We start from the raw sequence: 25,761 nt of genomic DNA, 5'->3' as shown, positions 1-25,761 counted from the left end.
TTTGTTATGTTGGTGAGGGATACGAAATGAGTTCCCACTCATTACCAGTTCCAGTTTTCTTGAATTCGGGATTGGCAGTAATTTCAGTAATACCAAAATAATGTGCATCCACTCGAACACCTGTGGAAGTCAGGGGATTCTTCATGTGAAAATTTTGGTTGTGGTTTGAACATTCTCAGCATCACTTACCGATAACTTTGACAAAACGAGAAAAGGAAATGGTCTTGAAGCGTGCAAATGTGTCTGCTTTTATTTTCTTGATGACGTCTAGAAACTCATCCAGAGTATCAGTCGGAATGGATTCCACCTCTTGAATGAAGGTCATTGGCTGCAGCTTGTACATCTGTGCGGGCGTGCCTTGATACACCACCGAACACAGAACACCTTTGGGAACCTCCTTCAGTTGTTGATATACTGCGAGATGTGGCACTACAATGTAGGATTCACTGTGAGTTTTCAAATCTTGTAGAACGTCCCGTTTGTTTCTTCCTTACTTTGGAAGATGGCTCCACAAAACGAGACGATTCTTTCTGTACCACGAATGGCGTATATACCGAAGGGAACATGAACTCCAGTGATTTCCTTTCCATCACGCAAGATAGTCTAGACGAACTGCTGCGTCAGTAAAAAAAACCTCATTCTGTTACAAGACAATCTAGTCTTCAGTGTACCAGTTCAATCGAGTCAGGTCCTTTTGCAGATTCAATATCTTCAAATTTTGTCACAGTCTCTCCATCAGCAGCTAATATCAAGTCCGATTCTTGCAAGAGTTTACTTGACTCGGTACCAGATGTCATACGTCGTATGATTATTACGTTTCGTCGTGATTGATGACAAGCCTCAATTTTCTGGACCTAAGAATTACAAGCACCAAAATCTTAACATCGGATCGATACAGAACATGTGAAATAGAAGCCTCACCCATTCATCAGACAATCCAAGATGGCGAGCTTGTGCTATTTGTGTATAAGCCATTTCGATCTCAAGACCCTTGGTAATAATCTGGTCTTCTCCTGCTGGATTCTTTAAAGATTCTCGTATACGATCAACGATCTCAACCACAGGTTTCGGTTCCATTCCCATCAACACGGCACCACTACCAGTTTTATCTTGTTTGGAGAAAGCACTAACAATAAGGTAGAAGTTGAGGAATGCTTGGAGAGAGTGGTTCGTGTGGCAAAAGAATAACTGAACTTGTGAGCTCTCTGACCTCCAGAAAGCCTGAACTTTCCCATCGTCGACATCGACAATGACTCCTCCATGGTGAATTGGATTCTCAAATTCAAATACTTCACTGTTCACTGCTCTGAACGCGGGGCTGTGGCTGTCTGGGAGAATGAAAGGATGAATAGTTGTGACCTTGGTCGACCTCACTATAAACAATCCGTCAGTAATGTTAAACACTTTTGATAAACAACCAAACTCTGACCTATTGGTGTGAAGTATTTCGTCAATCCCACCATGATGGCGCTAGAGCCTTGTTTTAATTTCTTGGAGCTGATTTGAGCGGAAACAATAACAGTTTCACCTAGTAACCTTGTATCATATCGAAGGACAGCAAAATTATGTACCTGATGCACATACAAGATTTGTGCATTCACTATGATACTATTCGCGAATGTAATAAGCGTATCACCTAAAGTTGTTGGAATACAGTGCCTATCTACCACAATCAGGCCCAATTCATGATCCAGAACCACACCGACGGACGAATGGATCATTCCCATGACACCGTCAATATGAAATGGAGAGTTGAAGACGACTTGGCATAAAGCCGACACAACGTTTCGTCCTATACCGATTGAAGCATCAAGCTGTAATTGTGCTGCTTTATGCGGCTGCATCTGATATACACCTTGACATGGTGGCATATTCGTATAGTTCCAAAAACCAGATTGATCGTCTCGAATGGCTAGGCGGAAACTATGATACCGACGGTCTACTCGAATCAGAGCCACTCTTGGTTTATTAATGTCACCAACAGAGTAGTATCGAAGAGGTGCACGTTGCCCATCGTGGAGTTCTTGGAAGACTTGGATGAAGGAGTCCAGATCCGGAGTCAATTGATTGTTGATGGATACAATAATCGAGCCTCTAGCAATTCCTGCTAGAGCAAACATATAGCCTGCCCCACTGACCACAACTCCTTGAACTGGAACCATGTAGCCGCTTGCCATCTATGGGACAGTTTTTTATTGGCAAATACGAAGGAGGCAGTCAGACAAGTTTTGACAAAGGTCTTGCTTCCGATGACGTACCTGATACGAAAGCGCATGCACAATCCCTCCACTGACTAAGAGAAAGGAAAAAATGATTAATTTCCAAGCTGTGCCAAAATATGACTGTTCTTTACCTTCCACAAATCGATCAGGAGTAATGATGTGCAAATCCTGAATGACAACGTTCACTTCCAGCAGCGTTTTTGCTCTAGAAGGGGAGGTGGTTTACAGTTTTAGCATAGATGTGTTTTCGAACAAACAATGAAGTATACTACATTGAAACGACTCATGCTACGTATCTTTGGCTTACCTTTGGACATGGAACAAAGCAATCCCACCAACATTATCATCAAAGACTTCTTCAACAGGTATAAACGAGTTTACAAAGTGGCCATTGATTTTGTAGATGATGTCACCGGTCTCCAGAATACCATCAGCGGGGCCTTTAGGGAGGACCTGCCCGACTTGAAGCATACCAGTAGCTTGTGTGCCAAAGTGTTTTCTGATATCATGTTCAACGGTTTTATCAAGACTGAGACGTTTGAGCTCGTCAAATGTCTTGAAGCGGAATATGGTTTGAATCGTTCCACGGGCAACTGGTTTACCAGCTTTTATAAGATCCAGTGCTCGTACGATTCTGTCGAGAGGCAGGAAGAATGACGATGCACTCTTCCTATTACCACCTGCATTCAAAGCGAGACACTCTCCTTCAATGTCAATAACAGGCGAGCCTGAACTACCGCCTGAAGTCATTGAAGCTGCTTGGAAATAAAATGTGTTGAAGTCGTTGTATCTCCCTGTTCCATAAGCTGGTGCTTCTCGATCTAATCTTGCCATAATACCACTCAAAATGGATAGTCGTTCACCAGCGTCGTTGCCTACTACGCGAAGATCTACACCAACACGGGCTTTGGAAGGACATAGGGGGATTTCGTGCAAGTTCATGTAGTTCACTTTCGAGATATCAAAGGAGAAGAATCCAAAATCATGGACCTACAACATGGTTTTCGAAGGATGAGATCTGCAGAGAATCAAAGAGCAGGCGCTGCAGCTTATGCAGCATACTGACAGCAAGCTCATTGTGCTCGATAGGTATAACACTCTTGGCTGGAGAAGGTTACCGGATCACGATATATAGCTTTTAGTTGGACTTCCTCTTTGCTCTCTGTAAGAATTCCTTCTGCTAAAGTTGGACCTGTTCATAAAGGGATCGTGCATCGTAAGCGGAATCTCGCTTAATCACAGTGGAGCTTCACACTGCGGGGCAAAGCTCTGTCAACATTTGCGCGTACCTGGTTGAACAACATGACGATTGGTCAAGATGATTCCTCGAGTTTTGTCAACTATAAATCCAGACGCTTGAGATGCACGTTGCTTCTCGGTATCTAGGGTTTAAAACATGGCTGTTAGATCAAAGCTTCTGATGTTTGATTTTCAATAACACATTGAATGACTCGAAAGAAAAAGAAGAGAATCGCTAAAATAAACGACAGATTGAAGCATTTCCTCACCAAAAGTTCGAACTGCAATGTTGCGTATCGAGATGAGCGAGCTGATTGTACTTTTCAGTGTGCTCTCCCAAGGAGTTCCTGGCATCAGATCTGCAAGTGCCGATGTTTCAATGCCGTTCTGATCTTGTAGTGCGTCCTGAGCCTCTTCTACCTCTTCCATCCTTGCTTGCTTGGTCGGGTCAATATACAACAGCGTTTGAGAACACAACGAACACGAGCACACACGAATACCATTCATTATTTACATTTAAGAAAAATAATTTACACATTCGGTTATACTAGAATCTAAAGAGTTCAATGTTGTTTCAAGAATTGATCTAACAGGTTGAGCTTGAACACGTTCGTCCTGCCGCAACCTCAATGTCCCCTCGAGTACTCTATCCTTTTCTATTACTAAAATGCTACGCATAGCACCTATAGCCATACGCTCATTTTCCGGTGATATGCAGTCATATTCACCATATACGACTTTCAGGAAAATCTCGTTGACTTGCTCCTTTGGGATCTGAGTGCAACAAAGAGCACACCGAAGTCTGAGCGCCATCAGGAGCCGATACGATATTGGTGCTGATACCGAAACGGTGTAGTCTCCTCGGTACCCAACAGCCTCAAGATACGAGTTTGTAGTTTCGAGATTGTCTGGTTTCTCGTTGTCTAGACGGAACTCATCATAGGCTGAATCCAATACGGCATGATCGTAGGGATTATTCGGGGCCACAAATCCATATTCTCGCAATAGAAATGGATTGTCGTGCGGGCCATAGTTGATGAAAACCTAAAGTCGAAAAAATCTCATATAATTCGTGAGTTTATCGAAAAGAGTGCAAAGCTGTACCTGTTGATTCGCTTGGATGTGCTTGAGCGTCCAGATCACATAAGAATTGGATTCGTCCAGACCGGCTTCCACCGCGGCCTGAGGTGAGTGATTAAACAAATCAAGCATTGGCATCATGGCAAGCGTAGGAGATCCAGGTTTTGGTTGCCTCTTCGTCGTGTAAGTATATAGAGTCAAGCACCGTGTATTTACTAGCACACGAGTGGAGTTTCAGCTCAAGTTCATAGTTTGAGGAAACTGTGTACATATATGGGAAACTATGTTAACATACCAGCACACCACGCCCAAGCCACATCCTCTCGTGATGAAGGATGTCCGAGATTAGTAACTACCTCAATGTCGGCGTCCATTTTGTGTATCTGCCGTTCAATATCGGCTAGAAAGGAAGAGAATCAGCACGAGTTTACCATGCATGTCCATGTCGAGTACCTTGTGTTTCACGTTGTAGGCAGCGTTTGAGGTCTTCTGGAAGGAACATGGCCAAGCTTTCGAATGTTTGAGGCAACGATTGGATGAATGGTTTCCAAAACGATGCTTGGTCGTAACGATGGCGAAGCAAAAAGAAGGTCAAGGCCTGATGTTCCGTCAATTGCCTGGTAGTTGAAGGTAGGATTAGCTAGCACAATTCCACAATGCAACGATGATGATGTGTACCTTGTGTTGGGATGTTGGATGTTGATCACATCTTTGGTTAGCAAGAGTGGATTTGGCACGCGCACCAAAACAGTTCCAGCTTCAATAGACGATTTTGCTTTAAGCCCTCTTCCAGTTTCCTCGAAATGCCAAGGCAGAACGTGTTTGAATTCAACACTGTGCTCCTTCAACCAACTTCCAAACATTTCCGCCATCACGAGCGAATCAAACCACTGGCCAGACAAGAGATATCCACACTAGTCTGATCTATCGTTGACATAGGTATGTCGGGTTCTGTCCCTATTAGAGACTTGCCACCACCTCACTACCTGTTACTAACAACCACGAAAAACCGTTTTGTTGGGCTAGAATAATCTGTTCTTGTCTCTGAGTCCTCTAGAAACTACTAATTGGGCATCAAAGGTGGCCAATTCAAGAGACCCCTCGTCTACTCGTGCCTCGTTTACTGGGAAATTCGTACCTGCAGGCCGGAGCAATCTGTCCAAAACCAATCGTATACCGTCATGACTTCCTTACGAGCTCCAAACCCGAGGCTACATATGAGACTCAAGGATCAGACTATTCCACTGATGGGAATGGGTTCTGTAGCCTCGCCATTTACAAACTTTCAGAAATTCGTGTATGTTGCATCGTCGTCGTGACTCCTTCACCACACATCACACCTGTCTTGTAACTGATGATCTCGTCTTCTACTCTAATCTTAGGGATCCGTCGGGATCACTGAACTTTGCTGGGAAGGCTGTATTGAGTGCTCAGGGCGTCAACTTTTCATCGGGTGTCTCGTACAAGATCAACATGAACGAATTGGTACTGCTAGAAGAACTAGGCAAAGGTCAATATGGAGTAGTGCAAAAGGTGCACCATCTACCAACCAATGTCACTATGGGTAAGCCCGCTTGACGCAATTTCTGCTTTTAGATCGGCCCAGTGGTGGTGACCTCAAGCCAATAAGCCAATGGATTTCCTGACCTCCCATTTTTCTTGGCAATATAGCAATGAAGGAAATACGACTAGAACTAGACCAAACTAAACTTAATCAAATCCTCATGGAGCTGGATATATTACATCGTGCTCATTCACCTTATATTGTCGAGTTCTATGGTGCCTTCTTCATCGAGTCATGTGTCTATTACTGCATGGAATACATGGATGGTGGATCGATGGACAAGTTATATTTTGATGGGGTGCCTGAGCCTGTCCTGGCAAAGATCGCTTTGGGCGTAAGTTGTTCAGTGTCTAAATATCGGAAGGGGACTGATCATCTGGAAAATATTATAGATGGCAGAAGGACTCAAGTTTTTGAAAGAAGAAATGGCAATCATACATCGTGATGTCAAACCTACCAACGTGCTGGTCAACACGAAGGGGGAAGTAAAACTGTGCGATTTTGGAGTTTCTGGTCAGCTGCAACAGTCATTAGCCAAGACTAATATTGGTTGCCAACCATATATGGCTGTAAGTAATGATCTTTTAGTTAGATTTGACCTTCATATCAACACGTCTTTTAGAGTCTCTATCGAACATTGACCCAAAACAGCTCACACGTCACTCCATTACAGCCTGAGAGGATAAACACCATGGAAGCCGGCACGTACACTGTCGCTGCAGATATCTGGTCATTAGGTCTATCACTGGTCGAGATGGCAATTGGACATTACCCATACCCCGCAGCTCAGTTCGATTCGGTATTCGCCCAACTCAACGCCATCATCAGCAGTGAGCCACCAAACTTGCCTCCTGATCAGTTTAGTGAACCTTGTCGTGACTTTATATCCAGATGGTATATATACACTTTCCTTTGAGCTAGTCACTTGACGCACTCACTCACCCATTGTCATTGGTAGTTTGAGCAAAGACCCATTGAACCGACCAACATACGCAACAATTCTCGATCACCCTTGGCTGAGGCTTTATGAGAATGTCGAGGTGGATATGAGGGTAAGTTCAATAGTTCAGTTTTTGATTCTTAGTAAACCAAAGTTCCGTTGCTCTTGATACACACTTTGTCACCAACCTTGACCAACTCAAACTAATCACTCAATTTTCACAATTACAGGGTTGGGCCCTGAGTCAATTGGCAAGACGAGCCGCAGCTCAGATACCAAACGGAAACACGAATGGAAACGGCAATGGTGTAGCTCTTCCGCCGCCATAATACTCTGTAAATACGCACCAACAACAGATGATAATAGTGGCTTTGAGAAGTTTAATTGAAATTATTAGGCAACCATTTTGTATTTTGTTTGAATGAGCAGACAATCTCCCCACCTGCATGAATTGATGTATGATTATACCATTATACCATCATTTTCGTCATAATATACATGTGTTCATCGCGTCATATCGTTAGCGTACCTTTGTTTGGCGAAGCTTAAGTACACCTTCGCTTTTTCCGATGTTGTCTAAACTCGACGAATAAACACATCAAGACCCACCAAGCTATTAGAGCTTCTGGTAGAATGAGGATACGAGTACAGGCACAACCGCCTCTTCCCGCCGTCCAATACTATTATCCAGCTCAGAGCTCGCAAAATGGACCAGAAGAAACAATTGAAGTCTTGACCAGACGAGTCGCTACAGAGTTATTACGAGTAGCTCCCAATGAAATAGCATTACATATTGATCAATTCGAGCTACCAAATCATGTCTCTGTGGTGTCTTTACTCAGGGATAATGATCTCATCATGTATGTTTTGATCAAACATTGCGGTGAAGAAAATCTCAGTGTTTTGATCAGACGAGGAGGCTGGTGAGGATCTTTGATGAACGCAGCTTTATTTACAATATTATACTTTTGTCCTCTAGTGTACGAAGACGTGGAGAACCAGTAGGTAATGGAGTGACACGTCAACAAGAAAACAATCCTATTATACCTGCTGCCAAAGCTACAGAACAAGCTTCATCCACTTCATCATCAACCTCGGAATCAACTGATAATGACGATGACGAAAATAGTGCTCCACCTGTCAAAGTCGCTAAAAAGACTGGTGTAGTTGTGCCAAAAAAACCAATCCAAGAAGAAGATGTTGAATCAAGTAGTGACGAGGATGAATCTAGTAGTAGGAGTAGTAGCAGTGAAGATGACGATGAAGATGATGAAGATAGTAAAATGGAAATATCACCAAGTCAATCCGTAAAAGCGAACGGTGGTAGTAAACGCCAACAAAAAACACCACACGCGCTACCCAAACCATTGTTAAAACCTCGTATGCCACCGCCACCTGGTAAACTAAAACCAGTTACGTCTCCTACACTACCAGCTGGTCCACCAGTCCCACTTGTATATGATGCTACGCCAGTGGACAAGACATCGCCACCTGATGATGACTATGCTCCACCTATACCCGTCACGGTTCGTAGCAAACCTATAAAGAAGAAACAGCTTGTCAATAATCAAATGTCTGGTCAACCGCCTTTGAGTCTTGCTGGAGCAAAACGAAAGACTTTGCCAGAAATGTTGGCCAAACCGCCAAGTCATATTAGGTTTGGAGGTGTTGCCAATGATGATATTCGTGAAGATACATACGATAATGGTGGAGACGCGAATAATATGGAGGTTGACACTGAGACACAATCACAAGTATCAGTGAGTATTTTGAATGTGCTTGGCTTGGTTTTGTCGTTTTCTGCCGTCGCTCATTTTCCATCATTCACTAACATTCATGTTTCTTGTTAAGGCTCTACCAAAAATATTCTTCACAAAAGCAGATCTGTATGATGGTATGCCATATGACTCTCCTCGTCATCGACCAGGTACTCCAATAGCAGCTCCTCATGCGGCAATGAATCCCACGCCACGATCTGGCAAAGCTGCTGCTGCTGGTAAATCTACACCACCATCAGTCAATAAAGCAACTGCATCAATAAAACCTACTCCGGCATCTGTAAACGGAAATGGTAAACGCCTTCAACCTATTGACGCTGATGAAGATGGTGAAGGAAGCTCTGCTGAACCATCGCCCAAGAAACGTAAACGTACTCGTCGCAGAGCTAGAAAGAATCGAAATGCTCTAAAGAAGCAGGACAACAACGATATGGATGGCACTCCTGTCGACTTTGATCCACATGATGCCATCGTTGATGAAATTATTGATGCTCAACGTGTTGATATACAAACCAATGATGTCGACGATGATGAATTAGACGATCATGATAAGGAGGAGAGAGAAAGAGCCTTCCTCGAACGAGTGCAAGCTGAATATGCAGTAGATGATGGATCAGAAGACGAAGCAGATATATTGTCACGTTTACAAGCAGAGTTTGCTGCCAGGGAACCAGATGATAATAATAACGACGAAGATGATGAAATAGCAGCAAACCCTGATGAAGCACCAGTCAATCCTGCTTCATGGAAGAACCTGATGGAAGACTGGAGGGAACGACGAGCCAAAACAGGAGGAGACTCTGCTCCGAAAATCACGGTAGAAGAGCTTGAAACTCAGGTTTTGCAAATGTGGGAGCGAGTAGCCAATCCACATGCTCAGCCCAATAAAGCAGTTGACAAGAGCAAACCTGATATATTCGGTAAACCATCACCAATCCCACGGATATTCATGCCACCACCAGCCACCGCTACTCGAGTTGCCAAAAAGGATAGTAAAACCAGTAAAGCTACAGCCACAGCCAAACCTCGAATGCCAACCAATAGTAGCTCTACATATCGAAATCCTCTCTTTGCCAATGGTTATGTTGACAAAACGAAGAAAAAGAAAAGTAGTGAACCTGCCAAGGATGATAGTGCAAATAGTAGCACCAGTAATGAAAATACCGCCACCACCACCAACACCGCATCGATTACCACCGCAAGTACTGCTATGGCTACCACTACTCCCATCGTAACATCTCCAATTATCACTCTGCCAGCAGAAGACGAGAAAAACTATCTTGACTATCCCACACTTGGAATTCCAACTGCAGGAGACGTGATTGCCTACAGAGTCCTTCAACTCGTCGGGTATACTCCGACTATATCAGATTATCGCGAAGCTCGTGTCATCAACTTTGATGCATTCAGCTCATTATTGACCTTACGTCCCGTTCATCCACCACAATCACAAAAGGTCGATGATGCCGTCCAATCACCTAAAGGCAAACATAATGAATCAGTTGATGATGAATATCAATTGGGTGGTGATGATGATGAAGATAATGGAGAAGCATATGAAGATGCAGAAGAAGGAGAAGAAGATGGTGGACGTATTCGTGACAAGTTTGAACTACCACCTGATGAAGATTATGTAGTTGAGAGTGCCAGTGTTGAGAAACAGGATGGTGAAGACATCAAGATTCGAATGTCTGCTATGATTGATGCTCGAGTCATCTCTTGAATGCATTATAAGGTTGTGAGGGGAAGGAAGGATTGTAAGGAGTGAGGTTTATATATATATATTCGTCAAAGGAGAAAAATCAGAAAAAAACAAAGGTTTGCATAGTTTAGAGATGTTGATATTATTATTTGTAGCTAGTTAACTCATGAAAATAGAAGCATCTCTGCATAGTTGGTGACGTGTTGAATGCGAACGAGAGGGCTCGAATGGATTTGAGGAGAGCATCATCAAATCGGAGAACGTGTCGTTTTTTTAGCTGCAAAGCTGCAATGCAAGGTTTAAGAAAAATGGGGTCTGAGCAAACATCAGTCTTTGCATCGAGGTGGGAACAAACAAAAGAGAATTGTAACGTTTGAAAGGTATGATGGTATATGCGTAACCCAAAAAAGTCCTCTACATATATACACAATTAACTTAACTCATCGGATGATCTGCACTGATTTCAGCCAAGACTTGAGCCACCTTATAGTGGTTCTGACGCTGTATGGTAGGCTCTTCTGCAGCCAAAGCGACATGGTCAAAGTTTAGAGGACCAGGTGGGAAGACATAATTCAACTCGTCACGCCTGCGTGTGCGAGCTTCCTAAGATAGAATAAACAGGTTGGCTAAAAAGAACTGGACAATTGGGTGCATGAACCAACCACAATGTCCTTGTATCGAACTTGGTATGCAAGAATGGGAAGAAACATATCCCAAAAAGTGAATTCCGGCCAAAACTTGGCTGCGAAATGTATGTGGCATGATGTAGAGCACTAGAAAAAAAAGACAATGTCAAGGGAAGATTTCAGGACAAAAAAAACCGGACGAGTTGTGTTTCGCTCGAAACTGACCTGCCACAACAAGAAATCACTCAACCGGATTTCACCACTAGTCCTAACCAACAAATCCAATTCCTCATCGTCACCAGTCCCCAAACACCTCTCAATCATTTCTGCAGTGATATCAGTTGGAGCGATACGTCCATCTTCTACCGCCTCGACTAGACGACGGACTGCAGAAGTGATTTCGTGACGTGATGTGTATGGGAAGCAGATATTTAGAGTGGCGCTACGTTAGTAGGAAAGAGTGAGTAAGCGAGACAAAACAAGGAAGCGAAAAAGGGATATATACTTTGAGTTTTGACGAGTAATCTGCGTAGCTCTTGCAGCAGCTTCCTGTAATTTCTCTGGTAGCATGTGCGTCTCGCCAATGACACGGACACGTATACCGTGTTTGGCAATCAGATCACTAGATGAAAAGAACGTGAATTAAGCATGGACTCTGAGTGACAAAAAAAAGAGTGGAAATACCAAATAATACCTCTTGGTAGCAAACTCTTCAAACTTTTCAATTGCAAGCGACATGAGGGTATTGACTTCCTCTTGCGACCGTCTAAAATTTTCTACTGAGAATGCATATACCGTGACAGTCGAAACTCCTAGTTGCAGACACCAATCCAATGTCTTGAACGAAAAAATGTGAGATTGATTGCCAACACGTGTTTTTCGCGGAACCACACTTCCACACGTACTTCTTGCAATCTCCCAAATCCTTCTCGATGACCTTCGCCAGTTGTCTTCTTCTTGTCTTTAGCGTATCGCCTGTTTCCTAAACAGGGAATAAAAGTGGTTGAAGCGCTTGACAAAAACACGTAAACAAGCTTATAGGGCGTTTTCGGCTTCACTTTTTCATATTCACCAGAATGCAACTAACTCTGATGCTGCTCACAAAATCCTTGAACTGAAATGTGCAAGGCTAAATAGCGACGAGATGTTTGGATTAGATCGAGAAAACATTTACCATCCATTACAAATGCCACATGTCGAGGTATTGGCCCCAGTTTCAGCAGTTTGAGAGCTAGAGTCCTGGCCCGTTGCTCTATTTGCAAGTATTTCCAGATTGGATTTATTAGAGACCATGTCAATTCGAGAATCCAAGCAACGGTTTCGAATGCAATCGTTGCATAGATGGTGAAAATTTTGGATAGAAGCATGGTAAGTAAAGTCCTTTTCTTGTAGTGTGTTCGCGACGACTGAATGCACATTAAATGCTAGAGGCTAGGTAAAGTACAGGGAACTCAGATTACGTGCCAGACGCGTGCGTCACTACCGCTTACAAATTACAAACTCGTTTATGGGAGCAGATTTCTCATTATATTCAAAAGTAACAGCACTTTATACTTTGTATATACACACTTCATCTTGTTTTTACTCTGGTCGTACTTTGTTGGACGATCCAAGCCTTCTAGTTAGCAACGATCCAATAGATGCCTCCAAAGAAGTCACAATTCTTGGACCTGGGAAACTATCAGCGCTACTGCTGGTTTTAGATGACTCGGCGTTGGGAGATAGCGGTGGTTTTACAGATGCGGGTGGTAGGAGAAGCACTTCTGTAAGCTTACGAATATCATCTCTTAGCTGTCCAATTACTTGCATGGACGTAGTCATGGCTTTTTGGTGGTCTTCTTCCATCTTTTTCATTCGTTCCCGTTGCGATCTCGATTCGGCCTTGATGAGCTCCTCTAAAGCTTTGGAATCGTCGTTGAATCCAACACCAGACATGACGGGCGATAATCCTGGTGGCTCTGATAGGAATCCGTGATCGGTAAGTCGGTCTACAGAAGCAGATAAACTCTTCCCACCAGCCATTCCTCGAATAGATCCAACCACTGACGCTCGACGGGAAGTTCTGGCAGCTGCTGCATTGAATCCTTTATTACCACCATCTCCGTCTAGCGAATTGGAATTACCAAGATTGGCTGTCTCTTCGACTGGATTTATACGAGAAAGCCGTCTCTCGGCAACTCGAATCAATTCTGTAGAGTCCCAAGCTGAAATCTTGTTGGGCTTGGCATTTGATGCAGCAGCGTTGTTTAACTTGACAAGGGCTTCTGAGACCTCACCTAGACCGTGGCTGTCGTCGTCACTTATCTCGGAAGGTCCATTGATGGTGACTTTGGCAGCATCGAGGGGTTGTGCTAGTTTTGATGCAAGATCATTCAATGCGTTGTGAGATCTGGCTGTTGGTAACAGGGCATTCATAAATGGTAGGGTCAAGATTTCTGGTGACTCGGGTTGTTGGCTTTCAATTTGTGGCTGTTCGGATGGAGAGTCAACATCAGAAGTAGCAAATGCAGGTGTCCACCAGCGGTTTCTGCCATCAGCTGTATCATCGTCAATGTCTTTGTTAGTCTTGCTGCGTTTATTGGCTCTGGCAAGAACTGAGCTCCTCCTTCGTGCTCGCGGTTGGGTTTCTTGCGCTTCTGTTCCAGTACCTGGAACTGTATACCATCTGGTCTTTTGCACTGCACTCAATGGCCACGAATATAATATCACACTCTTGGATTTCAGGTCTGCAGAGATATCAACGGATTCTTCGACACCACCAAGCGATCTGTCTGAGATTGCGGAACCACGGTATCGAGAATGGAGCGGCTTAGGCTTGAGCTCAGCGCTTTTCAACGTCAGACTGTCAACCAAATTATATCGATTTGGGAAGGGCCAATATAACTCCAATTCGGCCATTAAGCCAGCAACTATGTTCAAAAGTTGAATTTGTCAGCATGTTGATACATGGATATTACTCATTTAGGGAAATTTACCTTCGCATAACCATTTTCCGGTTGTATTTTTGTGATCTTGTTGGTAGATGTTGGTGGTCATCAGCGCAATGATGATATTAGCCTAGGCGCAGAGTGTTTAGTAAGAAGAAATACAGGAGTATATGTACACAGCGTACAATCATCTTACCAAGAAAATCAAAAACACCAAATGAAAGAGAATCCTCAGAGTAAAGATTTGTGCATCTGAGACATTGTCCACTACAGAGTAGTCTCCAGTAATCATAGACAAAATACTCTGGACCGAGACACCCAAGTTTTCAAAATGTGGTGACACTCCAGTATTTGACAGCGCTGCTGCTGCGTTCTCAACCAGATAGAAACCACCCAAAAACGATGTTGCCATTATCAGATATGGAATGAAGATAGGAACGATGTGAATGGCAGCGATGACCCAAAGTCGAACCTGGACAAATAACAGGGTTAGCGAAAAAGGAAGAGCAGCAAATACGGAGGGACGCACCAGAGGTCCTATACTGGGTAATATCCTCAAATCCAATATACTTCTTAAGGCACACATAACCAAGACCAAACTCATAATGATCGGAGGAACATACAAATCGAGGAACGCCCCACGAATGGAACACACAATCACAGCCATGTGAATTCCGTTATCCACCAGATTAGTGTGTGAGGTGACGTAGTCTGCAGGATTATCAATGAGCTCTCTGGCCTCTTGCAGCAAAAAGAAGAATGCAAAGCCAACACTGATGCACGCAAGTGGTAACATTGCATAAGATGGAGGAATATCGGAAGATAGTCCAGCGTAAAATCGAGATAGCGCGGTGGCTCGTTGCTGAATAAGGATGAAGGTGCTTGTAGCACTGGCGACAAAGAGAATCCAAATCAAGAATTGCACTGAGAAGCGTCTCCAGAAGTTACATCTCAACCAATGGTATTCCATGAGGGCACGAATGACGGGTTGCAATATAATATCTTCGTCACCACATTCCAAAAGTCGTATCAGCGGTGATGTTGGTTGTCGCAGTAATCGAGCCAAGGGATGTGTTGCCTCATGAATACCGTCCATTGTAAGCATAGCAGCTGGAGCCATACAAATGACTGATTCTGTTTCTTGGAGTTCTCCTTTTGCACTCGACTGTGTTAGTGGTCCTTCGAAATCCAGCTTTCCCCACATGGCTTTCGATCGTGTTTTTTGAGTGGCACCGTATAACGACGTGGTGCCTAGTTTCAATCCACGTACTGGATGTCGTCGAATCTCTGCATCGTGTAGCTTATCACGTGGTACGCAACCGGGAACGGGTACACATGATACTTCATTTAGAAACCATCTAGCTTCCTCCGGAAATCTAGAAACGAAAAAATAAGACCACCAACTCGTAGCATGCTAAGAAAGCGAATCTCTGGATACCTTTCAGCGATTAACGGAAGAACTTGCAAAGAATCGCAGTTTTGACGAAACAGTTTTGGTATTGCTCCTGGTCCACCAGACGTAGGGGAGCTCATTAGACTGAGATCTGGATCCAACATAGATTCTAACAATGTGTGGACCATGACCTATCAGAACGAAAATCTGTCAATATACTCTACGACCGACTGGCTTGACTTTAGCCTTTAGTCCACACATACCTGATGACCACTTTTAACAGCTTCAAGAAGTGGACCTTTAAAGTCCGAACACCATTGAGCTTCCAGAAGGACTTCGACTATTCCAGCGTGGTTTAATGAGCAGCAACGTTCGAATAATTCCTTGACAAAGATTTCGTGTTTTGCGGGTGTTATTAAGCCTTCCAGGAAAGGGCCACAGGGATCGTTATGAAAATCAAGGAGCTCCGAAACGGTGGAGACTTTACTATGACCACCACAAGCTGCTAAATACAGCAAAACGTAGGATGAAAGTGACACAAAGTTCAGGTATTCCTTGAGTTCAGCCACTTGACTAGCAGCATTTCCTTCAGTACTGGCCACTACATCGTCAGGCTGATCATTAGAATCAGCAGCTCCAATAAACACTCGTGGCAGATCGTCCCTTTCTTCAGCGGCATCGTGTAAGGCAACCACCTTGTCCATGATGGCAAGTTCCATAGCTGCAAGAATGAAATCCATTCCACGAGAACATATCGGAATAGCAGCTGTCACGAATCCTTCAGCGTTGATCTTGGAGCCAAAGCAATCTAGTATAACTCTAGCACATCCAGCTCGACCAGCATGTGCAGCAATCTCGAGAGCTGTAGCTGCTGTTTCACCATCGACGGTGTTAATCACGTCCATCTCGAACGACAGGAGTTCCTCTATCAGTGACACGTCTTCTTCGATTGGTTGTAGAAGGGCGAGAAAGAGGAAGGATTGGATGATGGCGATATCTCGGCTTCCACGTTTCTTGTCGATAATTTTGAGCAATGCTGGACCAACGTGGTTGAGTACTTTTGATGCCATTGTGTATGAGGGTATGGTCAGGAATACCGATTCGGCATCTTCTACAGTGTCGATCTTTTGTATGTGGCGTAGCACTTCTGCTTGAAAAAAGTCTAGAGCAGATTGACGTAGTTCGGGCATTTCATCGTCTATGGCACCAAAATTAGATCTACCCAGTACGGCTATAGCGTATCCATTCCATACAGCATCATCAGCGTTTTCGTTTGGTTCTCCAGTATTCGCAGCCTCTATAGACTCTATAATCAGATTCAGCATATCCATTTTTGCAATGACACCATATGGCGGACTGGTTTTGGCCATAATGTGCTGGGTCACATGCTCGAAACGTAGTGCTCTCGTTGAGCTCCATCGTGCCAGATTCTAAATCAACAAATCTGTTAGATCGCTTTGCAAAACCAAAATGTTGGATGCGATAGCAATATACCGATGCAGGCTCAGAGATCGGCCTTCCAGCCAATAGATTCGAGTGGAATTGAGCGATCGCTGCTCGTTTTTCAGCACTGTCGAATAGAGATGAAGTATCTATCTCATCTTGGCTGTCTATTCTATTTCCCTGTTCTAAACTCTCTCCCAAGGTATCAACAGAGGTCCCTATTATAATATGAACAGATCCAGCAATTGGCTCAGTGCCTGGATCTACCTTTTTCACTAACGACATTCGCCGATTCATTGCTGCCTTCTTGTTATGTCCAATGTGTTGGAAAAGCGATGCGTTATTCGGGGGTCGGGGATTTTATGTATGAATCGGTTGTGTCCTGCAAAGAGACCCAAGGATACGCTTCGATTCTCTGCATTTTCCGGGTCTTGTCAATCGTTCTCTTGCGTAAATGCCTAGAGACTTCTGAATAAAGGTCTAAACAGTCGCAGCATCACAACGGACGCAAAATCAAATAACTCCTGACGAGCGATATTCCTGTCAGTCCAGCCTACACAATTCTTCCAATTTCACCTTCTTCAAGCTTAATTCGGACATTGACGTCTGCCAACCTTTGCATCTTCATTTCTCCCTCGTATATCGAAGAAGCCGAGAACGAACACTAACTCGCTCCCCCTTTCACAAAAAGACCAAGAGAACAGAATGAATGATATATTGCTTTTGCTTTTTGCGAAAGTACAATGTGTATTTGAATTTTATCCTGAAGGCACCTTCTTGGAAGGGAGTTGTACGTTTGTGGGAATGAGAACCTTGTTTATGACGTGCACGACGCCATTTTCTAAAATACATCAGATTTTGTCAGTCATCCTTGCCACCAGTGCCTTGAATTTGTCCAAAAACTCACCAGCTGGTCCATCGGCGAACTTGATCTTAGCCATTCCTTCATTGACATCGTAGTCCCAGTTTTCTGGATTATCAATACTGCCGTCATCACCTATAAATACCATGTTAATACGAGCTAGTGGAGACAGAGAATTGTCCATTATCACCATCAAAGATGCCAGCCAGGCTGAGAAGGTAGTTTGTGAAGTCAGCTTTATCTTTTTCGCCATGGCATACTTGTCCTGGGCTGCAGCGGGGGTGGCCATAGCAGTCTTGGCCAGGTTGACAGTTTTGACTACCTTGAGTAGCTTGGATCGAGATAGAGTGTTTTCCATTCAAAGTCTTGAGGTCGACTTTGCCTTCAGATCTGAACTTTGGGGAGTACTCCAATGAAGGGACGACCTATCACATTCAGGAGAAGATACGTCAGCTGCAAAATACTTCCACTGAGCCCAGCGCAAAAGAAGCAAGGAGGCTCTCACATGGTATTTCAAGAGTTTTTTCAAGTCACTCTTGCCTTCCTTTGAAAAGAGGTAGTAAACGTCTTCAAATTCAAGGCCTGTCAGATTTGACGTGAGGACGGTTAGCCTTTCACAGTCATTCAAAGCCAACAAGGAAACGACTTTACGACAAGCGTTGAAATGGCACCCACCTTCTTCCCAAGCTCGATTATCTGGAGCAAAGACAGTGATAGCTTTTGACTCTTCTAATTCCTTCTGTAGTTCTGTGCGGAAGATAGCAGTTGCTAGAGTAGAGAAGACTTGGGGAAGAGAGATGACAGCCTCCATGATGTCTTTAGGTGGCATCAATACTACATCAACAGTGGGTTTAGGTCGTAGCAAAGTTGAAACGTTCAAATATTACTAAGATACCTCTGTCAATGACCAAAATGTTTCCATTGGAAGCTGCGGTTTCAGATATGATGTGAGCCTAGCACGAAAATCGTTCAAAATGGTCGTTAGTGTTGAGCCCTTGTCAAGAAACGAGGCGACAGATTTGGGTCGCAGAAACCGTGTCACTTTGAGTTGTTGTCAAGGCGACTACAGGTAACAGACAATCGGATAAGACAAATGTTTACCATCATATTGACATAGATTTCATTGTCCCGCTTGGTAATACGAAGGATTTGACGTTCATTCTTCAGGTTCTTTTCCTTGAGTTGAGTAGCAAAGATTTGACCATCTCTCAAATCTTGGATCTTCAAGACAGAGTCACCAGTAATGTGGTAGGAAATGAATTCCTTCTTCTTGAAATCCTTTGAGAGGTTGAAGCTTTGGAAGGCCTATGATAAGGTTCACATGTCGTTGTTAGCGATCAACTTGGACATGAATCGTACAGACACCCCTTATGAACTATTCCAGCCATGGTTCGATACCACTCTTAAATTCGTTTTGAGGTCTCTGCAAACTTAAAGGACATCAACGTCCTTGGGGCGTACTTCGTTGGTTGGTGCAAAGAGAGTATATTTGCGATCAGGGTTTGAGAGATCGTCCTTCAACCCTTTAGTAGATTTGAGCAAGTCATGCTAAAGATAAAAAAACGATAAGGTCAATAGGCTGTACGCAAAGAATTTTTCAAAAAATTTCAAATACGAAATCAATGTTCCATGCAGTACACACCAATTGACTGAATTGTTCATCGTCAGCAATTGTTTGAGCAATAGTCTTTTCATCTTGATCTCGAGAATGAGGAGCATCCTTGTCAAAAGCTGATGGTGCACCTCCAACGACCCAGAATGTCACTTGGTTCGACTTTGGTAGAGCTGTTGTTGTCAATGGAGCCAATAGAGCTAGCACGAGTGGTAAGTAGAGCATCATTGCGCTATCTTTACTTTTGATTTGATATTTCTGTGTGGGGTGTGTTGTGGACGATGTTACGAGAGGAAAAACTGACGGTCGCTAATTGTAGTCGACAAATTTTTGACAGGCAAGAGCTGTAAGCTTTTTCATGGTAAATAAGTGTGATTCCACGCGTTTGATAAAGCGAAATCAACAATGTAAGGGTGAAAGAGCGGTCCAACCAAACACTATCATCCAACACACAGTGAGCCCTCGGCAAACAGGCACTTTGAACATCAAAAAATCTTTGCTGGTGCCTGATTAAATATAATGCAAATTCAAGAGCGTATGTATACAATGTAAATGGTTGACTCGTCCAAGACGAAGGTTGAAGTTGGTTCACCGACTGACAACTATGGCAGATTTGTCTACTTCCTGACTTGAATTGACTTGATGTAGCTGCATCCTCACAGACATCATGGTCTCATGCATGTACTTGATATCTCGCTCACGAGATGCAAGCTTCTAAATAAATCGATTTGATTGAAGCCTGTCAACACGGCTACAACACTGCAAAGGCACCACCCGAAAAATTGCAATTCTTCTTACAGCACGTAGATCATCTCTTTCCTGCCGAAGTCGTTCAAGGTCTGGTTTCGTACTAGCGCACTAGCAAAATTCAACTTCAGTCAAATTGATGTTGACGTATTTCCACCCAAATTTGACATCACGCAAATATAAGCACGTGTTTTGAGTACATACAGATACATCAGCATTCTGAAAATCCTCAATTAATCGTTTGATTTGACTTAGGGAAGTCAACAATTCTCTTGAATCTGAAATCCCATTTTCACCAATTGGCTGAATTTGTTTCTGGATAAAGACATTCAACTTGGCTATCGCTTCATCAATTGAAGATATCGTGTCCATTTTACTTCGTCTGGCCTGCCCTTATCTCAATGGATCATACTCATCATGGTGAACATAGTCCAACAAAGACGACCTCCGCTTCACATTCAATGTCGATGACGATAAATTGGAATTATGGTATTCTGAACTATTTCCATGAATCGATACCAGATTTGTCTCATTTCCTCCTATCTAGAAACTGTCATTGTGTTTGACTTTTTCCGGACTTCAAGTACGTGACGGTCAGCTACATTTTCTGCTATGATATACTGCTAACGTTCATGCCATACGGATAGCACCATCAGGACTCTTTATTGCTTGTCTTTGCGTGTCTGGATTCTGTTACGGGTGAGAAACCTCACACGTTCGACTGTGTTGAAGATAATACATGCCTTGCTAACTAATTTTTTTGCTCTATCTAGGTTCGAAGCATTCAGACACCATCGAAGCAACTACGATCGAGTTCTAGTCGAAATGATTCAAAAGGAGCGAAACAGTTTAATGGGTGGTATTGATATGGAAGATGATCTCAAGTCAAGACCAGCAAAGAAAAGGTAAACGCTTTGTTGCGGTACAGTGAAGATACTCCAGAGATTATTGATAATTTTTTCTCTTGACTTAAAACATTAAAACAGCGAACAATACTATCAGCTCATTCGAGCAGGATTACATGGTATAGAAGTCACTGTTGGATTCTTGATAATGTTAATCACGATGAGCATGAATGCGTTTCTCTTCCTCTCGATTGTAGCTGGCTCGTCAGCTGGCTTTTATGTATATCAGAAAGGTCCGTTAATGGGGACCAAGAACGCCCTGGCTTGTCACTGATTCCACTGATTAGAAAAGAACAGTCTTGTAAATAAACAGCAACAATACATATTCATCATATCAACAAGTAACATGTACAAATCGCCAAATTTTCATGGACGCCAAATTTATATTTTGTTTTTTTACGTTCTATACAAAGCATAAGGGGTTGCTACAATCGCCGATTAAACTCAGTCCTCGCGATATTCAAAGGGTTCTAAGTAGCGTTGAGACTGCAATGTTAGTCATGACAAAAAAAGTACAAACTGTTCCTTTGATTACCTGGAGGGGCAGGCTCATTTGCCGTATCTGGAGCATTCAAAACAGCAGCAGTAGCTGCGGTAGTTGCTGGAGCAGCGGCCACTGGAGCTGCAAGAGATACAAGTTCTTCTGGCTCTGTTGGTCGTCGATCTTCAACAATGACAATACCACCAGTAATAGTCTAAACGACTCGAGTTTATAAGCAAGAAAAAAATCATAAATCGACATAGATTCGATACTCACCGACTTGACTGGTACATATCGAGAATCTTCCTTGAAATTCAGATACTTGAGCTGTTGGGGTAATACACGTGCCATATTTTGCAGAATCTCAAACGACTCTTCCTTCTTGCGCTTCTTCTTCTCATCTTTTTTATCATCAGCCTGGTAAAAAAACTAAAGCTTGAGTAAAAAGGGCTTGTTTGCATACCGCACCAAAGATCATTAACCTTTTCATCTCCTTCTTTCTTATCATCAACATCCTTCATGTCAACATCCTTCTTGCCATCCTCCTTCTTTTCATCTGTGTCCATAGCATCTCCCTTCTCCTTTTCAGCTTTACGTGCTCGAGCCTTGGCCTTTTGTGTAGTTGACAAGATGGCAGTTTCCACCTTTTCAATCTTTTCTACTGTCGGTGGCTTCAAAGCGGGAGGATAGGCAAACATGGATGGTTTGGCATTCGATGTTACTTCAAGTTTGGGTACCTGCAAAGTGAAGTTGAGTTTCCTATACACAAAAAGAAACCAACAACTCTGGATGACACCTACATCGAGATTATTGTTGAGAGCAATAACAGCAGTAGGAGTGAAAGCCAAACTCAAAAAGTGAGTCAATGGATACCAATACCAGAATTGCGTAAACAAGGCCATTCCAACAATAGCGCTTCTGTTCAAATATCCATTTCGACTTGCAAGCGATAGAGTCACATTTCGACCACCAGCATCTAGAATACCTTGACCAATAGTAGCACCAAACTTGGCCATTTGTTCCTCATGCTTATCCGATACAATCTTTTCATACATTTTTCTGACTGAAGCGACTCGAGGTGACATACTATCGTTGTGTTGAATGAGGATCATGGCATTAGCTATGAGAGCACCTTGTCGAACGAAATCGACAGGGTCTTTGAGCATTGGATCGAGTAATTCCAATGCTTCCTAAGGAAGGATACCATGAAATGCAAAGAAGGTGAGCAAAAACAGGAGAATAAAAACGTAACTTATGCGACTCACAGTCATGCCAGTAGCTGCACATGCAATACCAAGAGCCATGGTAGCTCCATAACGAACATGAGGGTTGTAACTCTCTGACAAGAGTTGCACGAGTTTGGGCACTTGCGAAGCTTGTCTAAACAAGACAAATCCAAGACCCATAACTGCAGCTCGTCTCACATCATCATTGACATCAGATACAGCGACATGCAACAGTTTACGTATAGCTTTATTATTGCCTGTTCCTGCATATGCCATTGAGATGGCATAAATACCACCATAACGTAGGATGGGGTCCTTGTCAGAGACCAACTGTTCAATCAATACGTCGGCTTGTTCTTCTCGACCGTATGCAATCAAGGCCATGCCTAATGCGAGACCTCGAATAATCTTTTCGTGCTGAGTTTCATGGGCATATGGGAGCATATCATTTAATGCCTTGTCGGAGCCTGTTCCTAGCATGACTAGACCCATGGCTATGCCAGCAGCTTCTCCAGCTACAGCGGACTCACTAAACAAGACATTCTTCAAATCATCGAAAATGTCTAGAAGAATATGTATGAGCATGTTTGCGAAAGAATGTCATTGCGCAAAAAAAGTTTTTGCAGAACACCGACAAATTGGTTCATACCCTCACTATCAGATCCCATGCTAGCAACACCCAATCCCAAACAGGCTCCATGCTGAATAACTTCAGCTTGTGTATTCTTGAGGGCATTTGTGAGATATTCGATGATGCCAGAACCATGGTTGGCATGTATCAGACCCAATGCGAATAATGCACCTCCTTCAGAGTATGCAGATCCACTCACACCATCTTGTGGCAGATATGGACCAAGAATGGCCTTGCCATGAGTAATTTGTCCCTGTACAAGTATATGATGGGTCAAAAAAAGCTGGACAACCCTCAGAAGCAGGCACACACCTTGTGAATAACACCCAATCCTGCAGTGGCACTAAATTTCGTCCAATTTGAAGCACGTGAGAGCCATTCCAGATTCTGTCTCAAAAACTCGTCACTGGTTGTTCCACAATTGCTGAATGCATTAGCAAAAGTGATGGCTGAATGATAGACAGAGTTTCGAGATTCAAGAGCATTCTAATGTTCTCGAACGAGTCAGACGCTGGAAAAAATGATTGAGGAAATGCACAAATCCAACCTTGGTTGCTTTGAGGATTGCCAAATCGGTATGGTTGTTGCGTGTGAGGAACTCCAAATTGAGTTTGATGGCCAATTGTCCAGTCAATATCTCTCGAATCTTGTCGAATGTGGCTTGATGTGGATCAGCTGGTCCCTATTCACAGAGACGAGGAGGATCAGGATATAGCATTCATTATTGCAAAAAAATAGGGATCAATTCCGCAATCACCTTTCCAGGAGCAGAATCAACATCCATAGCAGTTGCCGATGGAGCTGACGTAGCTCCTGGTAGAGCACCAGATACTTTTTGCAACATGTATTGAGTGGCATTATTTTCGAGATCGAATGCGATTTGGAAGGCAATGAGAATATGTTTCTAAAAGATACAAGATACAGGTCAGACAAATAAACCGGAAGGGCGCAACTGCTGAATTTCCGCAATGGAAGTTCGCTCACTTCATCAACCTTCACAAGTGTTTTGAGTAACTCAGCGGCGGATTCATAGTCATCCAAGTGAACCAAACATTGCATCATGGAAAAGTAGTCGGGTTCTGGAAGTGTCTTGTACAATTTGACTAGTAATCGTAATATCTACAGGAAGCAATGAGAGTGAGGACACGTCATTTCATTCCAAGGGTAGACTACCCTACCTCGTTACGGAAGATCATATGCACAACCAATGTCATGCTCGATTCCAACACATATAGCAATAAATCTCTGGTTTGGGTGGGATCCAGCAAGCAGGCCTTTTCAATGACATCTAATCTCCTGGATTCAATAGCGATACCAATGGCCTGGCATGAGCAAAACAACGTAAATGACCCATTGTTGAACGAATATTGCGAAGGATGTATAAAATCTATACCTGCTTGTACTCCTTATCATCATAACACCTCCTAAACATACGTTCTACAACATCTTCTAAATCCTTGTCGACTTTGACTCCAGCTGTTGGGTGTTCGTGTTGGTTGGTACGGTCTGCTATGTACTTGTCGATACATTTAGCTATGAGAAAAAAAGGAGAAGAATCAGCTCCGATGCACAAGAGGAGATTTGAACCTCAATAAAATATTAGAGGCAAGACAGTGATTGACGACCACAAAAAGGTAGAGTAGTCTGCAGACATTTCTGGCAAACGTTGCTTGACCCAGAACTTACATATGATTGTTTCTACATATTCGCTCTTGGCAGCAGGATCAAAAAGCTCTCCGGCCTTGAGTGCAAAGGATAATGATTCGTTGTACTCTCCTAAATGATAATATACCTAGAAAATATGTTGTGTACGTGATGAGCGTCATCTTTTATATCGCACATCCACTTTTTTGGCCTTGCCTTGGAAGCCACTAGAGCAGCCAGTCTCCTTTGCCCAAACTTTTCATCCTCATACAGTATTTCACTACATCACGATAAGCAGTCGAGTGGTTAGTACGTGTCCATCGTTTGAAGTGAGAGGAGAGAGTCATCCATTATGAAAAGAATCCAATGACAAGCCATAAAAATTTACATTTTTGAAACGGCATCGGATATTTCAGCCCAGAATTGGTCGACAATGGAATTCAATGTCTGCAGAGCATAGACCTTCAACTGTGCTTCCCGTTCGTCGAGGAGTGAGATGACACCCGCTAGATGTAATAATTATGATTGGATTTTAATACACTGTATAGATGCCGAACGTGCATGCAAACATGCACATAAACGAGACAAGTTTTGACGTCCATCCAACATTCAAGATTATTATCATACCAGCAGAAGTAAGGGCGACCATTTCTGTGGATGCGAATAATATGACGCTAAATGCAATCGATTCAATACGTCTTGGTGGTTGTGATGCCTTCTGTCTCTGTATTGTTTAAGT

The 25,761-nt window shown here is 43.2% G+C and overlaps 8 protein-coding genes across 8 annotated transcripts; 2 read left to right on the top strand and 6 right to left on the bottom strand.

Annotated features, from left to right (window-relative positions):
* Window positions 1–4: 4 nt before the first annotated feature.
* Window positions 5–3,890, bottom strand: SmJEL517_g01515 (uncharacterized protein; the record flags this gene model as incomplete). The annotated part of the gene is made up of 13 exons (XM_031167443.1): window positions 5–120; window positions 190–429; window positions 495–603; window positions 672–854; window positions 922–1,126; window positions 1,211–1,373; window positions 1,430–2,177; window positions 2,259–2,293; window positions 2,354–2,427; window positions 2,530–3,212; window positions 3,341–3,414; window positions 3,512–3,604; window positions 3,731–3,890. 13 exons carry the CDS (start codon window positions 3,888–3,890, stop codon window positions 5–7), a joined length of 2,883 nt encoding a protein of 960 aa, XP_031026651.1.
* Window positions 3,891–3,977: 87 nt separating this feature from the next.
* SmJEL517_g01514 (uncharacterized protein) lies at window positions 3,978–5,043 on the bottom strand (the record flags this gene model as incomplete). The annotated part of the gene is made up of 4 exons (XM_031167442.1): window positions 3,978–4,505; window positions 4,566–4,756; window positions 4,837–4,941; window positions 4,995–5,043. 4 exons carry the CDS (start codon window positions 5,041–5,043, stop codon window positions 3,978–3,980), a joined length of 873 nt encoding a protein of 290 aa, XP_031026650.1.
* A 679-nt stretch (window positions 5,044–5,722) lies between these two features.
* Window positions 5,723–7,374, top strand: SmJEL517_g01513 (uncharacterized protein; the record flags this gene model as incomplete). Its single annotated transcript, XM_031167441.1, has 7 exons — window positions 5,723–5,838; window positions 5,924–6,105; window positions 6,213–6,439; window positions 6,498–6,674; window positions 6,779–6,999; window positions 7,064–7,157; window positions 7,276–7,374. The coding sequence occupies 7 exons, from the start codon at window positions 5,723–5,725 to the stop codon at window positions 7,372–7,374; spliced, it is 1,116 nt and encodes a 371-aa protein (XP_031026653.1).
* Window positions 7,375–10,960: 3,586 nt separating this feature from the next.
* Window positions 10,961–12,518, bottom strand: SmJEL517_g01512 (uncharacterized protein; the record flags this gene model as incomplete). Its single annotated transcript, XM_031167440.1, has 7 exons — window positions 10,961–11,128; window positions 11,188–11,298; window positions 11,377–11,593; window positions 11,657–11,773; window positions 11,846–11,988; window positions 12,057–12,133; window positions 12,326–12,518. The coding sequence occupies 7 exons, from the start codon at window positions 12,516–12,518 to the stop codon at window positions 10,961–10,963; spliced, it is 1,026 nt and encodes a 341-aa protein (XP_031026652.1).
* A 214-nt stretch (window positions 12,519–12,732) lies between these two features.
* Window positions 12,733–17,211, bottom strand: SmJEL517_g01511 (uncharacterized protein; the record flags this gene model as incomplete). The annotated part of the gene is made up of 7 exons (XM_031167439.1): window positions 12,733–14,060; window positions 14,127–14,208; window positions 14,275–14,550; window positions 14,608–15,454; window positions 15,517–15,662; window positions 15,735–16,901; window positions 16,966–17,211. The coding sequence occupies 7 exons, from the start codon at window positions 17,209–17,211 to the stop codon at window positions 12,733–12,735; spliced, it is 4,092 nt and encodes a 1,363-aa protein (XP_031026655.1).
* Window positions 17,212–17,672: 461 nt separating this feature from the next.
* Window positions 17,673–19,613, bottom strand: SmJEL517_g01510 (uncharacterized protein; the record flags this gene model as incomplete). The annotated part of the gene is made up of 9 exons (XM_031167438.1): window positions 17,673–17,755; window positions 17,822–17,986; window positions 18,099–18,201; window positions 18,282–18,358; window positions 18,452–18,610; window positions 18,672–18,729; window positions 18,878–19,081; window positions 19,238–19,324; window positions 19,419–19,613. The coding sequence occupies 9 exons, from the start codon at window positions 19,611–19,613 to the stop codon at window positions 17,673–17,675; spliced, it is 1,131 nt and encodes a 376-aa protein (XP_031026654.1).
* A 923-nt stretch (window positions 19,614–20,536) lies between these two features.
* SmJEL517_g01509 (uncharacterized protein) lies at window positions 20,537–21,345 on the top strand (the record flags this gene model as incomplete). Its single annotated transcript, XM_031167437.1, has 6 exons — window positions 20,537–20,624; window positions 20,683–20,718; window positions 20,783–20,834; window positions 20,909–21,040; window positions 21,122–21,273; window positions 21,338–21,345. The coding sequence occupies 6 exons, from the start codon at window positions 20,537–20,539 to the stop codon at window positions 21,343–21,345; spliced, it is 468 nt and encodes a 155-aa protein (XP_031026520.1).
* Window positions 21,346–21,484: 139 nt separating this feature from the next.
* SmJEL517_g01508 (uncharacterized protein) lies at window positions 21,485–25,671 on the bottom strand (the record flags this gene model as incomplete). The annotated part of the gene is made up of 17 exons (XM_031167436.1): window positions 21,485–21,510; window positions 21,576–21,735; window positions 21,798–21,938; window positions 22,004–22,258; window positions 22,322–22,711; window positions 22,787–23,310; window positions 23,397–23,631; window positions 23,691–23,864; window positions 23,926–24,060; window positions 24,136–24,282; window positions 24,363–24,497; window positions 24,557–24,700; window positions 24,772–24,911; window positions 25,065–25,170; window positions 25,251–25,302; window positions 25,411–25,528; window positions 25,650–25,671. The coding sequence occupies 17 exons, from the start codon at window positions 25,669–25,671 to the stop codon at window positions 21,485–21,487; spliced, it is 2,904 nt and encodes a 967-aa protein (XP_031026521.1).
* Between the last annotated feature and the right edge of the window lie 90 nt (window positions 25,672–25,761).

The sequence above is a fragment of the Synchytrium microbalum genome (assembly GCF_006535985.1).
Source record: "Synchytrium microbalum strain JEL517 chromosome Unknown SmJEL517_scf0005, whole genome shotgun sequence".
NCBI lineage: Eukaryota > Fungi > Chytridiomycota > Chytridiomycetes > Synchytriales > Synchytriaceae > Synchytrium > Synchytrium microbalum.
Note: the sequence above shows the minus strand (reverse complement) of the source record. Positions and strands in the feature narration are given on the sequence as shown.